Source organism: Sapajus apella, unplaced genomic scaffold (assembly GCF_009761245.1).
Source record: "Sapajus apella isolate SASKATOON/1434 unplaced genomic scaffold, GSC_monkey_1.0 scaffold38, whole genome shotgun sequence".
In the NCBI taxonomy this organism is placed as follows: domain Eukaryota; kingdom Metazoa; phylum Chordata; class Mammalia; order Primates; family Cebidae; genus Sapajus; species Sapajus apella.
Genome location: NW_022436978.1, coordinates 2,075,844 through 2,089,489, shown reverse-complemented (window position 1 = coordinate 2,089,489; position 13,646 = coordinate 2,075,844). Strand labels below are relative to the sequence as shown.

Sequence of the window (13,646 nt, the reverse complement as noted above, 5' to 3'; positions counted from 1 at the left end):
AGAATGTATTTGAAGAAATCATGGCCCAAATTTCCCAAATTGGGAGAAAATCAACCTAAAATTCAATATTTCATAAAGACCAAGCATAATAAACACAAATCCAAAAATGCTAAAAATGAAGGACAGGGATAATACTAAAGGCAGCCAGAGGAAAAAATAACACACTTCATAGGAGGTAACAATGATACAAGTAATTTTTAACTTTTTATCAGACACAATGATATACAGGTGACAGCAGAATGATATCTTTAAAGGAGTGAGAAAAAATACTGCCAATTCAGAATGCTCTATCTGGCAAAAATATCTTTCAAAAATGAAGGTAAAATAAAGACATTTTCAAGCAAGGAAAAACGACCAGATTCTTTGCCAACAAACCCATGCTTAAGATATACTAAAAGAAGTTATTCAGGCTAAGGCAAATTGACACCAGATAGAAACTTGGATAAATATAAAAGATTATATTTTTGTCTCTATGTCTTTTAAAAAACGAATTTGTTTAAAATAAAAATAATAACATTTTATTATGGGGTTTTCTATGTATGTAAATGTAAAATACATGGTAACAATATAGAGAATGAGAGGAGGTCCTTACATTTTATATAAAGTGGCACGACATTAATCCTAAATAGTCTGTGATCTATTAAGGATGCATATTGAAATCCCTAGAGCAAATCACTAAAATGATAATATAAAGAGATATAGCTTAAAAAGTCAATAGAGGAACTGAAATGGAGTATTAAACTTTTTTTCAAATAATCAAAAGAAAAGAAAAGAGAAAAAAATACAAATAGGACAAATAGGAAACGAAGTGCGCTGTAGCAGACTTGAATTCAGTAATATCCATCATTACATAAAATGTTAATAGACTAAATAATTTAAGTGAAAGGGGTTGTCAGACCGGATGAGAAAGAGGATTGAGCTCCATGCTTTCTATGAGAGTTTCTCTTTAAATTTAAGAACAAAAGCAACATATATTTTAAAATAAAATACGGAAAAAGATATGTAGTCATGTTCTGCATAATGATGTTTCAGTCGACAGACTGATTATGACAAAGTTGTCCCATGTGATGATAATGGAGTTTAAAACTTCCTATTGCCCGGTGACATGATAGCTGTTGAAGCATCGTAGCACAACTCATTACTCCAGTGTTTGTGGTAATGCTGATGTAAACAAACTTACTGCACTCCAGCCATTCAAAAGTAGAGCTAGAGCACATACAGTTATAAACAGTACATAATACTTGATAATGATAGTAAATGACTATAAAAAGAAGGTTAACTGTGATACAGCCTCAGGCAGGTCCTTCAGGGGGAATTCCAGAGGAAGGCATGGTTATCACAAGAGATGCCAGCTCTATGCCTGTGATTTTCCCTGAAGACTTTCCGGTGGGAAAAGATGAGGCAATGGAAGACACTGGTAATGATGATCTTGGTCCTGCATAGGCCTAGGCTAGTGTGTGTGTTTGTGTCTTGGTTTTTGACAAAAAGAGTTGAAAAAGTGAAAATGTTGAAAAATTTTTTAAATAGAAAAAATCATGTAGAATAAGAACATGAAGAAAGAAAACATTTTCGTCCCGCTGTACAATGCGTGTTTTCAGCTGTTGTTACAGAAGAGTCAAAAAGTTTACAATTAAAATGTTTATAAGTAAAGTTGCAATAAGCTAAGGTTAATTTATCATTGGATAAATCTTTTTTAAAAAATAAATTTAGTGTAGACTACGTGTACAGTTTATAAAGTTTATGGTAACATACCGTAATGTCCTAGACCTTCACATTCACTCACCACTCACTCAGTAACTCACCCAGAGCAGCTTTCAGTCCTGCAAGCTCCATTCATGATAAGTATCCTATATAGGTGCACCTTTTAAAAATCTTTTATACTGTATTTTTAATGTATTGTTTCTATGTTTAGGCACACAAATACTTGCTATGGTGTTATAGCTGGCTACAGTATTCAGTACAGTAACATGCTGTACAAGGTTGTAGCATAGGAGCAGTAGGCTATGCCATGTAGCCTCGGTGTATAGCAGGGTATATGCCGTCTAGGTCTGTTAAGTGCACTCTATAATGTTCACACAATGACAAAATCACCTAAGAATGCATTTCCCAGAATGTATTCCCATCATTAAAGGATGAATGACTGTACCATGCTAAGGATAAGCATTAAAAAGTTAGAATGGTAGTAATATCTAAACTTCTAGACAAGAACTATTACCAGGGATAAAGGGATATATTTCTTAATTACAAAGGAGGCAATGAAAAAGACAGAATTGTCTTATATGTCTTTCATATAATAGAGCTAGGACATACATGAAGCAAAAACTGACAGAAATAAAAGAAGATGCAGACAAATCCACAATTATAATTAAATATTTTAACAAGGCAACTTATTGTTCTGTCTAGTTAGCTGATAGAACAATGAGGCAAAAAATTAGTATTGAATAGAAGATATGAGCAACGCTATTGGCCAACTTGACCCAATTGACATTTATTAAACATATTAAACATTATAACGCAAGACACATAGCCTTTTCAAGTGCTCATGAAACATTAACCAACCTAGACTATATAAACACAGAACATTTACTAATATAGCTCGTTCTCTGAGCCATAAAAGGAACTTCAATATAATTGGGATTATCCAAATCGTGTAAGTCACAGCAGAATTACATTAGAAATTAATAACAAATATATCTGAAAAATCCACAAATCTTTGAAAGCTGACAAATCTTTAAATAACTCATAGGCAAATAAATAAAAAGGATATTAAAAATTATTTTTAGCTGGGATAAAAAGATAATGTGAAAATGTGTTGAGTGCAGCAAAAGCAGTCCTTAGAGGAAAATTTAAGGCTCTAGTTGCTGATTCTGAAAAAGGAGAAAAGTTTAAATCAATTATCACAGCTGCTTCTACTTTAATAAACTAGACAAAAACAAAACAAAACAAAATCAGATGAACCCAAAGTAAGCAGAAGAAAAGAGCTAAGAAAGACCAGAAAAGAAATCAATGAAACAAAAGCTGTTTCTTTGAAAAGGTCAACAAAATATTTAAATTGTGCCTATGATGTTGGGGTAGGGAGCAGATCCAGGATATGTGGAATTTTTTTTAAAAGGAAAAAATGAAAAATTTAAGAAGGTAAAAGTTCTCATCCTCTCCCTGGTGCCAAGACTGCGTACAGCAGTTCACATGCTGGAGCCTGAGCAAAAGGACTGAAGGGGAACTCAACTGGTGTACAGAGACTCTCATCACTGGCAGCCGGAAGGCATTAGGCTGGCCTATTCAGAACTGTGACTATCCACTAAAGGATTATGTAGAAAGGAATACATTGACAGCAATGAGAGCCAGTTTCATTGCTGTAAGGGAAGCCAGTTTCAACTATGAAAAGGCAGAAGAGTGAAAGAACAATGCTATGTAAGATTGTCATTGGAGGTACTGGTGTGAACGCATGGCTTTACATGCTACAGATACTTGTGTGTGTATTTGTGTGTGTATTACTGTATTTATACATACACCGCTATTTTTCCTAGCTCTGTCCATGAAGAAGGCCCCAAAACAATAGTACTCCACTAACAATGAGGACATGTAGCTCTCAAATCTTGGTTTCTAAATATTAGTTTCCACTACAAAAAGCCAGACTGCTTGGAGATGTGTCTTTCTGTGGCAGGGGCAAGGAAAATACAAGACAGATCTGGATTCTCTTTGCCAAAGAAGGAGGGATCGCTCAAAGTACAGTGGAGATGGAACAAAAGGACATAGGATCCAGCTCCCATTAGGTAAATCTGGGGCAATTTGTGCATAAAAATAAAGACAACATTAAATTATATTCCATTGAATAAAAAAGAACCCCATGAGATCCTGCTGATACATACAATAAATAAGAGGAGGAGAAGAGAAGCTTTCACTTTTCAGAAGGAAATGAACTAATAATTGTCACTTATTAAGTAATAAGTACAAAATGCTTTACAGTGGCGAAAACTGGTAGATACCTTCTTAAGCAAGTGATAAAGTTTAACATCGCCTGCGGCAGGGAAGGTTGGCATCAGGTACATTCTGATATTATGCACTGGGAACACAGCATCCATTCTGTGTGATTCCTGCCCTAGTTTCATAACCTGAATCTAAGGAAACACCAGTAAGCCAAATACAAGAATCCTTGTCTATCAGGCAACGGTAGCGTTGGTCTTACGTGCTGAAGTCAGGAAAGACAAGAAAAGCCTGAGGAACTGGTCTTGAAAGAGACTAGAGGGGCAGACAACTAATTTTGCCCACTTTGCCAGTAATGTCCTCTATAATCCCAGGGTCCAGAATTTCCTTGAGTGACCAAGGAAAGGTGCTGGCAGAATTCTGGACCCGGGGATTAAAGAGAACATTATTGGCAAAGTGGGCAAAATTGGAGACAGGGCTACAGATACTATGGTGATACTGTGTCCATATCGGTTTCCTGTTTTGGTTACGAGGGAGAATACCCTTGCTAGTAAAAACATTCCGAGGGTAATGGTGATAATGAGGCATCGTATTTGTAACTTGCTCTCAAATGATTGTGGAGAAAAAAATAGCATTTTATATCTAGTTTTCTATATGTAGCATCTAGATCTATCAATCTATCATCTGTCTATCTATCATCTATCTATCTGTCTATCATCTATCTATCAATCATCTAGAGAATGATGAATTTAAGACAAACATGGTAAAATGCTGACAACTGATGAGTCTGGATAGGGGAGAAGGAATTCCTTTGTGCTCTTCCGGCAGCATTTCTGTAAGGATGAAATCAAGAAAACAATGGGGACAGCAATAGCGCTGTCCCGTCTGGGGCTGCGCTCCATTAGCACGGGGGCGGGGGGAGGCAGTCAGGAGGAGCTGGAATGGCTTGAGTGACCAAGGAAAGGTGCTGGCAGATGTCTTATTGGATAATGTTGGAGGAATACTGCCTGATTTCCCTACTTTTATTTTATTTAATCCTCAGAAATAAAATTTCCCTAATTTTATTTTATTTAACACCTCAGCACTATGAGGTAGATACTAGGCTCCTCTTCATTTTATAGACTAGGACTTGGAGCTCAGAGATTGAGCTTCACTCAGCCAGCATTTATTAGTGCTTACTATGTATCAAACGTTACCGAGGTTACATGCACACAAAATATTAAGCGTGATTGCCTGTGTATGTGTGTGCATTTAGAAAATAGCGCTAGAAGGAAACCTACTAAAACGGTAGTATAATAAGGGGGGCTATATTTGAGGAGCAGATTTGCAGGTGCTTTCATTCTCTCTCTCTCTCTCTCTCTCTCTCTCTCTCTGTGTGTGTGTGTGTGTGTGTGTGTGTGTGTGTGTGTTTAAGCTATTTCTGGTTTTCTACACCTAGAAATTCCCTTTGTAATAAGGGGAAAAACAGGTATTACTTCAAAATGGAATTGGAGGATCTTGTGAAATGTTCCACATTATGATTTTACTGCAGACCAAATACTGTTTCTGATGCAGTTTTATTTTACTAAAGCAGTAGACAAATATTTCTCAATTCAGTTAAGCCTCCTTTCCACACACTGAGAGAGCTGGTGGGTTTACAACTGGAGAGTTGGCATCTACCTGGACTCCTAAGACCTATATTTGTCTATATTTTCTGCATGAGGGTGTAAGCCCAGGTGTCATGACCTCTTCTACCCCAGACAAAAGTTTTCGAGACCATCATGACAGCAGCTTCTTTGTATAAAGAGCACATGTGAACACAGTTCCCATGGAAGGCGGCGGGTGGCTTGGTAAGGGTGCAGCTCTAGTGTCCACAAAAGGAGAGAGGTCAGCCCAGTGGTGTCACTGTGTGGTAAGATGGGACACCTGTTAGCTTAGGGTGCCTGACTGATAATTCCTTTTCCCTTTTACTGCCTTGGCACCCTGAGCCCTGCAGTACCCCACTCTGCCCCCTGCCATCCTCCCTGGGTCCTGTTGGCATCCCTGTGTCTGTCTGGCACCCTGAGCTGAGCACCCCGTAAGAACAGACATTCTTTATGCATCAGTGTCTCTCATGGCTCAAGAGCTTGCTTTGAATGGAGCCCACCGTCACCACTTCTGGCTGAACTGATTTGTGCAAGCAATAGTGAGAAAATGGGTGGAATAAATTAGGGTGCATCCCTGCCATAGACTTCAGTGCAGGCACCAAAAACAATGCTGTGAAATGTTTTGTTGACCTGGGAAAGTGATCACAACATGCTGCTGATTAAAACCAGCAACAGAACACTGAGTACAATTGAAGTCCATCTTTGTTATTATCATAAATATTCACAGAACAAAAAAACAAACTAAAAGAAAATACACCCAGAACTGCACAGTAAGCACATTTTTTCTTTGGGTAGTAGAAGTGCAGATAATTTCAGTGTTTGGGGTTTTTTCTTTCTTTTTTTTTTTTTTAAGCTGTCTTAGAAATAAGTTTTGTTATTAGGAAATTGATTTTTTTATTGTACTTTAAGTTCAGGGGTACATGTGCATATCTTGCAGGATTGTTGCATAGGTACACATATGCTATGGTGGTTTGCTGTCTCCAACCCCGTCATTTACATCAGCTATTTCTCTCAGTGTTATCCCTCCCCAACCTCCCCACCCCCCTCGCTATCCCTCCCCTAGCCTCCCACCCCCTCGACATACCCCAGTGTGTGACGTTCCCTTCCCTGTATGCCTGTGTTCTTATTGTTCAACATCCACATATGAGTGAGAACATGCGGTGTTTGGTTTTCTGTTCTTGTGTCAGTTTGCTGAGAATGATGGTTTGGGAAATTGATTTTTAAAGAAATATACATCTGAGGGCAAAGGAAACAAAGGCATGATAAATGGGGGGTCCTTGGTTAGAGATGACGCATCCAGAACATTTTGGATAAATAAGCTACTTTGAGTTAAGGGCCCTTTTGGCCTCCTACATCTACATAGAACCTCACCCCACCCTTCCTAGCAGACACTTTCCTCCCAACCCCCTATCAGCTACAAATACTGTCAGCTTACACAGCAGGCCAATTTTTTTGCTGACAAGTCCAAGGTAGTAGTCAGAACCCTGACCCGTAAAACTAGAAGGCTTAGATGAAGAACAAAAAGAAGGGAAGCCAATCCTGCTTCCTTTTGCCTGTTATTAATCTCTGCAATAAAGCCATTAGAATCTACCAACATATCACCCAACTTAAAGGGAAGGGAGATTCCGAAAAATAGAACGAAAGGAAGGGCGAATGGAAATGAGGAGTCCCTCTCCTCTATGGCTATTTTATGAAGCACAACATGTTATTCATATGGCCTGTGCTTTGCCCACTGCCTGAATTGTTTAATTTTAGTGAATATAAAAATTCTTCCTAAGGGCTTTCTTAGTTCCACTGCCAGTAGTAGTTTCCCATTTCTATTTCTCATTAGGTCTCAATTCTTCCATCATGAGTTCTATGTTCCCTAGGATTTCAAGAGCCCAAACCCTGTGGTGGGAGTGGAGGGGAGGGAGGCAGATGCTGGCTACTGATTGACTTTGGGACTCAGAGTGGAGTCACTGTGGGAATCACTGTTTCCAACTTCTTTGGCAGTGGGCGGGTGGGGGAGGTGATGGAAGAACAAATTCCTCATGTATCAGTGTCTCCCATGGCTCAAGAGCTCAATTTGAATGGAGCCCACAGTCACCGCTGCTGGGTTTAATTGGTTTGTGCAAGCAATAGTGGTGAAATGGGTGACTTTGTTGACAAATGTTAATGGTCACAAATCTGAAATCTTACTTGAGCCCAAGCCCTTCTCTGGTAAGCTTAGTCCCAGTCTCTGGAATATTTGATTTTGCTTATTTGTCTCCTTTGTACCAGGGAAGAAGCTCATGGAAAAGACCGAAGCCCCAGAAGTGGTTTAGTCTAGGCTACCAGTGCACTCCCTCTCTACCCCAAGTGGCTGTGATTTCATGCTGTGCCAAGTGTCAGAATCTGCCTGGGAGAGCCAGGCTGCTGGCCCCATGTGCCTGGCAGGTCATCCCTGCTGGTTCTGGGTTGGCCTCCTGTGGTCTGAGTCAGAGCCCAGCAGAGACTTCATGCTCCCCTGTGGAGGGAGACGTGGAGCTAACCCTCTCCATCCTGTCCACGGAGAGGAAGGGGAGCCATTTGACCAGGTGCACGGCCACACGCCTGTGGAACAACTGCCGCAGATGCTTCCGGAACCTCTCACCAACGAAGGCGTAGATCACGGGGTTGACACAGCAGTGCGTGTAGGCGATCATCTCCGTCACCTGAATAGCCAGGTCCAGCTGTCGGCTCTGCTCACACTCATAGGTGAACAGGAAGTCTTGGAAAACAGAAATAAGCGTAGTCAAATTGTAGGGGGTCCAAAAGAGAAAGAAGATGATCATGATGACAAAAATCAGACGGACAGCTTTGGATTTCTTCTCATTTGGTCGCCTGAGCAAAATCTTTATGATCCCTGTGTAGCAGACGATCATGACCAACAAAGGCAACACCAGTCCCAAGAGGTTCAGTTTCAGCGCCTGAAACAGTTGCCACTCTCGTAGGCTTTCATGAGGGAAATGAAGGCTGCAGGTGCGATGAGTGATCTCCCACTGGGCCTTGGCAAAGTACACGCCTGGCAGGGAAGCCAAGATGGCCAGGACCCAAATGATGATGCTGGTGATGACACCAAAAGTGACAGTCCGTGCCCGCAAGGCGAACACGGCATGGACTATGGCTAGGTACCTGTCGATCGTCAGCAGAATGATGAAAAAGATCTCGCTGTACAAGCCTGTGTAATAAAACCCAGAGAGGACCTTACACATGGCATTACCGAAAACCCAGTCAGTCTTCAACTGGTAGCTAATCCAGAAGGGCAGCGTGAACAGGAAGAGCAGGTCAGAAATGGCCAGGTTCAAGAGGTAGATGCTGGTCATGTTTTTGAGCCTCTTGTATTGCACAAGGACCACGACCACCAGGATGTTGCCAACCAGGCCAATGATAAATACCAAGGAGTACAGCGGGGGCAGCAGCTTGGCCCCAAAGGCCCTCTCGTTCGCCTTGTGGCACGGAGTCGAATCCGAATAGTCGAACTCTGTGATCATGTCATAGTCCTCTGTGGTGGCTGAAGTCTCCATCCCGGCTTCTCCTACAGGTTAAAAAAAAAAAAAAAAAAAAAAAAAAAAGAGTTTGTCTTTACTCTGCTATTAAAGGCAGTGAGCTCTGGACAGTCAAGACAAGGCAGTGGTGGCATTTCTCTACCACTTGATAAATGTTTATTGAGTCCTTCTGTGTGCCATGTCGTGGGGACAAAATGAAGTGCTAGAGAGACCCAGGTCCTCTCTGCCTTCTAGAAATCTATAGTCTAACAGGGAGTGGGAACAATAAACAAATGAGTGCACAAATCATTAATTCAATCATTTTAGCAAAGAGGTTTGTAAGGGATAAATTCAGTGGGTGGAAAGCCAGAGGGAGACCAGAGACCTTACCACACTGTTCATAACCAGTACTTCCTAAGCACCCCCATGGGCCAGGCACTGGACTTAAAGAGCCCTGGAGGGGTCCTATTATTGTTCTCATTTAAGAGGTGATGAAACAGAGGTTCAGAGTGCTTAGGAAACGTGTTCAAAGACACACCTCTTGTGAGAACAGAGCTGGAGCTGAAGCCCAGATGCATAGCCTGACGCCATTAAGCTTTCCTGCTGCTGTCACTGAGCAGTGGCCTTGCACCGTGGAGCCCACAGGAGGACTCTGAGAAGGAAAACAGTCCTGGCTCAGAGTCAAAACTTACAGATCTTCATGGCTTTTGGTCTGAAAAGATTCTCAGCCGAGAGTGACCTAGTACCCTTGGGACACTTGGAAGTGTGTGGGCATTTGTTGTTGTTGTCACCAAGACTGGGGGATGCTAGGCAGAGCCAAGGATGTCCTACAGTGCAGAGGTCATTCCGCCCCAAATACCAGTGGTGTTGCTTAGCGAAATCCTAGTAGGTCAATGCCATTATTTTGGAGATGAGGACACTGAGGGTACCAGAGTGGGCTGAGCCTGACCCACATTGCACAGCCCTTAGGTGGCACAGGTGGATCCACGGTCACTCTGTAGACCTCCTGAAAGGGTTCAGAGGAAAGTGCAGGCAGGGAGGAGGGAGGTGGGCTGGTCAGAAAAAGGGAAAACTGGGTATCGGGGTAGGAAGAGCTCCAAATGGCCTAGAGCGATGAGGTGATGTTACACAGTGACTAGCTGAATTCTGCTGAGATAAGCTCTCAGATAATTTTACCCAGGGGTGCCTTAAAGCAAACAAAAATGAAACAGAACAGAATCGCTCTGTAGGTTGCCTTTGTAGGACTTCTCCCATCCCTGCTTTTTTGGCACACCTTTTGAATCCTTTCCAATTGCTTATTAAAGATGCCTCCCCAAATGGAGTATGGGCTTAGGTGTAACCTACCAGCTTTGTGACCTTGGATAAATTAGTCTACCCCTCTGGGCTTCATTCCTTATCTGTAATGTGGGAAAGTAACTCTTATCTTGTGGGTACTCTGGGGTAATATATGAGAAAACTGCGCTCCCCTACCCCATGGGCAAGGGCCAGGCCCCTTATTGAAGGCCTGGCAAGGGCCAGGCCAGGGCATTTTTCTCAGGAAACTTCCCTGAGAGACCTCCTTTCCTGCAGGAGCCCTTCCCTGAGGCCTGTCACCACCAGTGTGTCCCAGGCACCAATGTCCAGGATGTCCCTGGCTGGCTGGTATACACTGTCTGCATATCCCTCCTGCCAAATCTCTTTGAGTTAATCTAGAAAGTGATTTTTCTTTATAATGGTGGACAATGGTGGTCCCTTCCATGTGAATGACATTTGAAATTGTCAATCTACTGATACCAGTCTAAATTGATTTGGCCCAAATACCAATCAGTAAAGTAGGTGGCACCTACTTTATGATTTCTATCTTAAACCTGGGTCTCTGGTGTTCTTCCTCCTACTCTCCTTGAGGAATGTTTCCTGCTTGCACAATTCACGTTTTTGCAATAGCCACTGTAAAGGAAATTAAGGTGCATGGAGGATACAGGGCACCCTGGCTGGCAGGGGTGATACTCTATTAGGGAGGGAAGTGAGGAGCTTTAATTTTTCATCAAATCCATCCCCTGGCCCACTCCTCCATCTCTGGAGAACCCAGTCAGCCCTATTTATGGAGAAAGTGAGGCTGCCAGTCACTGACAAAGCTATGTGGGCAGTTTCTGATTTCTGCGGCCACAGCCATTGCTGACGAGGGCAGATACCTCAGTCTGGTAGTCAGCACTTTCCAGTGGGCTGGCAGGTTAACAGTGGGAGTAAGCAAACAGCTTGGAAAGCACAAAGAGCAGCTAGTGTGAGGCTGACCTCATGAGTCTAGTTTCTTGGAAGGTTTGGCAAAGGCAAGTTTGGTCTATATTGTCAGGTGCCATTGTAAACCGGGTCACCTTCATAACTGCCTTCCTCCACCTCCAGCTCCATTTGTTATTTCCCCAACTTGTTAAGCACCAGGCAACCACTCCAAGGCACGCTGTTCCTAAAGGGAGGTGACCTGGGACAGGCCTGAGAAGATGAAGCAAAGGACCATGCTGCCATCTAATCTGCCAGCCCTGCTGTATTCTGCTGCAGAAGTCTGCCTCAAGGCCACTGCACAGTGGTCAGCTATAGTCCTGGATCCTGGACCCTCCACTGCCAGTGTCCTCCAGCCTGGGAGTTGGTGAAGTCACTGAGCAGAGAGAGAGCAGTCTGTAATGGTGAAAGACACCCAGACCTGTGGAGTGCTGGCTGGCTTACACTGGTTCATAAATGCCAAATACATGCATCTCTTCCCAACTCCACATTCAGCATGTTGGTAGCTTGAAACTGACCACAGTTGGGAGCATTTATACCATGAATATCAACAAATGTTATAAAGCAGGGATCTTTTCTTCAGGAGAGTCAGTTGTTGAACATTTACCAGCACATCACTGCCCAGGCCCCACATTCTGGACAGTCCAGAGCTGTTCTGCTGCTCAATGTGGAAACTGAAGGATCAGAGAGTGGCACATAGCCTGCTGGCAGGCTGTGCAAACTTCTGGGAGTTTCCACCTCTTCTTTGAAACCTGGGAGCCACTAAGATCACCTATGAAGTAGATACCTATAAAGAGCCACCATGCCCCTCTATCTTCAGAACAAAATCCTAACCCATGTATTGTTATTAGAGCAGAACAGGTGACCCCCGAGACCATCTGGCCAGCTCCTTGCCTGTGGGTGAGTGAAAACCTACCTCCTCCAAAGACAGCAGTGCTGATTTTGAGGAGCCTTGGTTCTAGCCTTCTTAAGAGATAGGTTCAGTATCAAATCATTCTTCCATCTGCAGAGAATTTTCTAACTAATATTTCCCTCTTGCTATAATTTATTTATGCACCATGCTTGGGTTTCCTTTACATGGGGGAATTTGGGCAAGTAATTTCTTGCTGAATAGGTTTCCACAGAAAACACCTTCTGTCCCTTAGTACTGGCTGACTTTCTTAATCAGTAACCAACAACCAATCTTTCAAAAAACCTTCCTTTTTAGCAAAAGAGCCTATTTCACATCTGCGCACCCAACCTTATAAATCCACCATTCTCAGTATTGCTACAGTATTAATTGCCTGGGCTATTTAGGACATTTGCCCCACCCTCAAAGAATTCTTCGCTTTCGAGGAGTGCCTAGCTGCACGCATGCCTTTGATCAAGACTGCCCTCCACAGTAACAGATAAGACAGAAAAAACAAGTGCCACTTACTCTGGTTCCCAAGGACTTTGTCCGTGAAGTCTGTTTCTGGGGCTTTCCGAGTTTTTATGAAGTCAAGGTTCAATGTCCTGACTGAGTAGGAAGTATTCAGCTTCCTGTGTGATGATGGAGAATTGACTCCAGTTTCACAGTCTTTCAAAATGACAAGAAGGGGACAAAGTTCTTCTTTTTATGTAGTTCAGTGCTCATGAATGGCCACAACGCCCCCAGTGGCCACTTCCTTGAGGTCAAGTTAACTGCGAGGATTTTCTCTGCTCACTCTGAGGCACTTGAGTCTTGGCCCTCGGAGCTCTGCCTTAAGGGAATTGGGGGCAGGGTGGGGGCAGATGGAGCTGTGCTGGGGGAGGTGGGTGGGAGTGAGATGTTCCCAGAATGTTTGGAGCAATCGAAGTGTGGGATGTGTATATTAGGATGGGGGCAGGGCATAGAGCTCTTGCAATCAGTGACAGCTTTTTTTTTTTTTTTTTTCTTCTTCTTCCTTAAAGACTGTGAATGCAAGTATTTAAACTGGAAATCTGAGTCCTGTTCATCAAAACCAACTGACATGGGTACACACAGGGGCAGCAGCTTCTCTTCGGCACTGCGTGCCCCTCTGCCTCTGGGAGCTCACTGTCCCTCTGCTCTCTGCTCCCCACCTCCCTTCTCACCAAACCTCACAGGGTGGCTTTGCCCCAGAAACTTCCAGCATGGAGAGAATATAGGTCTGTTAGTTATATTTTGACCTTCCCTTTCTGATGCCCCTTTCCTGCTTTATGCGATGGTCAAACATGGGCCAAGTTCAAATCCCAGATCTCCACCTGTGACATGGGCAGATCACTCACCTTTCTAAGTCTCTGTTCCTACTCTGCTAAATGAGAGTACTGAATCCTTACTTCCAAGGAGAAGCATGAGGTCACCTTGTACATGAAAAATGTCGAGTGCCTGGCACAGTGA

The 13,646-nt window shown here is 42.8% G+C and overlaps 1 protein-coding gene across 1 annotated transcript; it reads right to left on the bottom strand.

Moving 5' to 3' along the window:
• Positions 1-6,762: 6,762 nt before the first annotated feature.
• On the bottom strand, positions 6,763-12,875 carry CCR1 (C-C motif chemokine receptor 1). Its single transcript, XM_032298025.1, has 2 exons — positions 12,705-12,875; positions 6,763-9,084 (listed from the first exon to the last, which is right to left on the bottom strand). Exon 2 carries the CDS (start codon positions 9,071-9,073, stop codon positions 8,006-8,008), a length of 1,068 nt encoding a protein of 355 aa, XP_032153916.1. The 5' UTR covers positions 9,074-9,084; positions 12,705-12,875; the 3' UTR covers positions 6,763-8,005.
• Positions 12,876-13,646: the final 771 nt, after the last annotated feature.

Coding starts and splice junctions, on each gene's coding strand:
- CCR1 (XM_032298025.1), bottom strand. CDS start 9,073: ATGGAGACTTCAGCCACCACAGAGGACTATGACATGATCACAGAGTTC.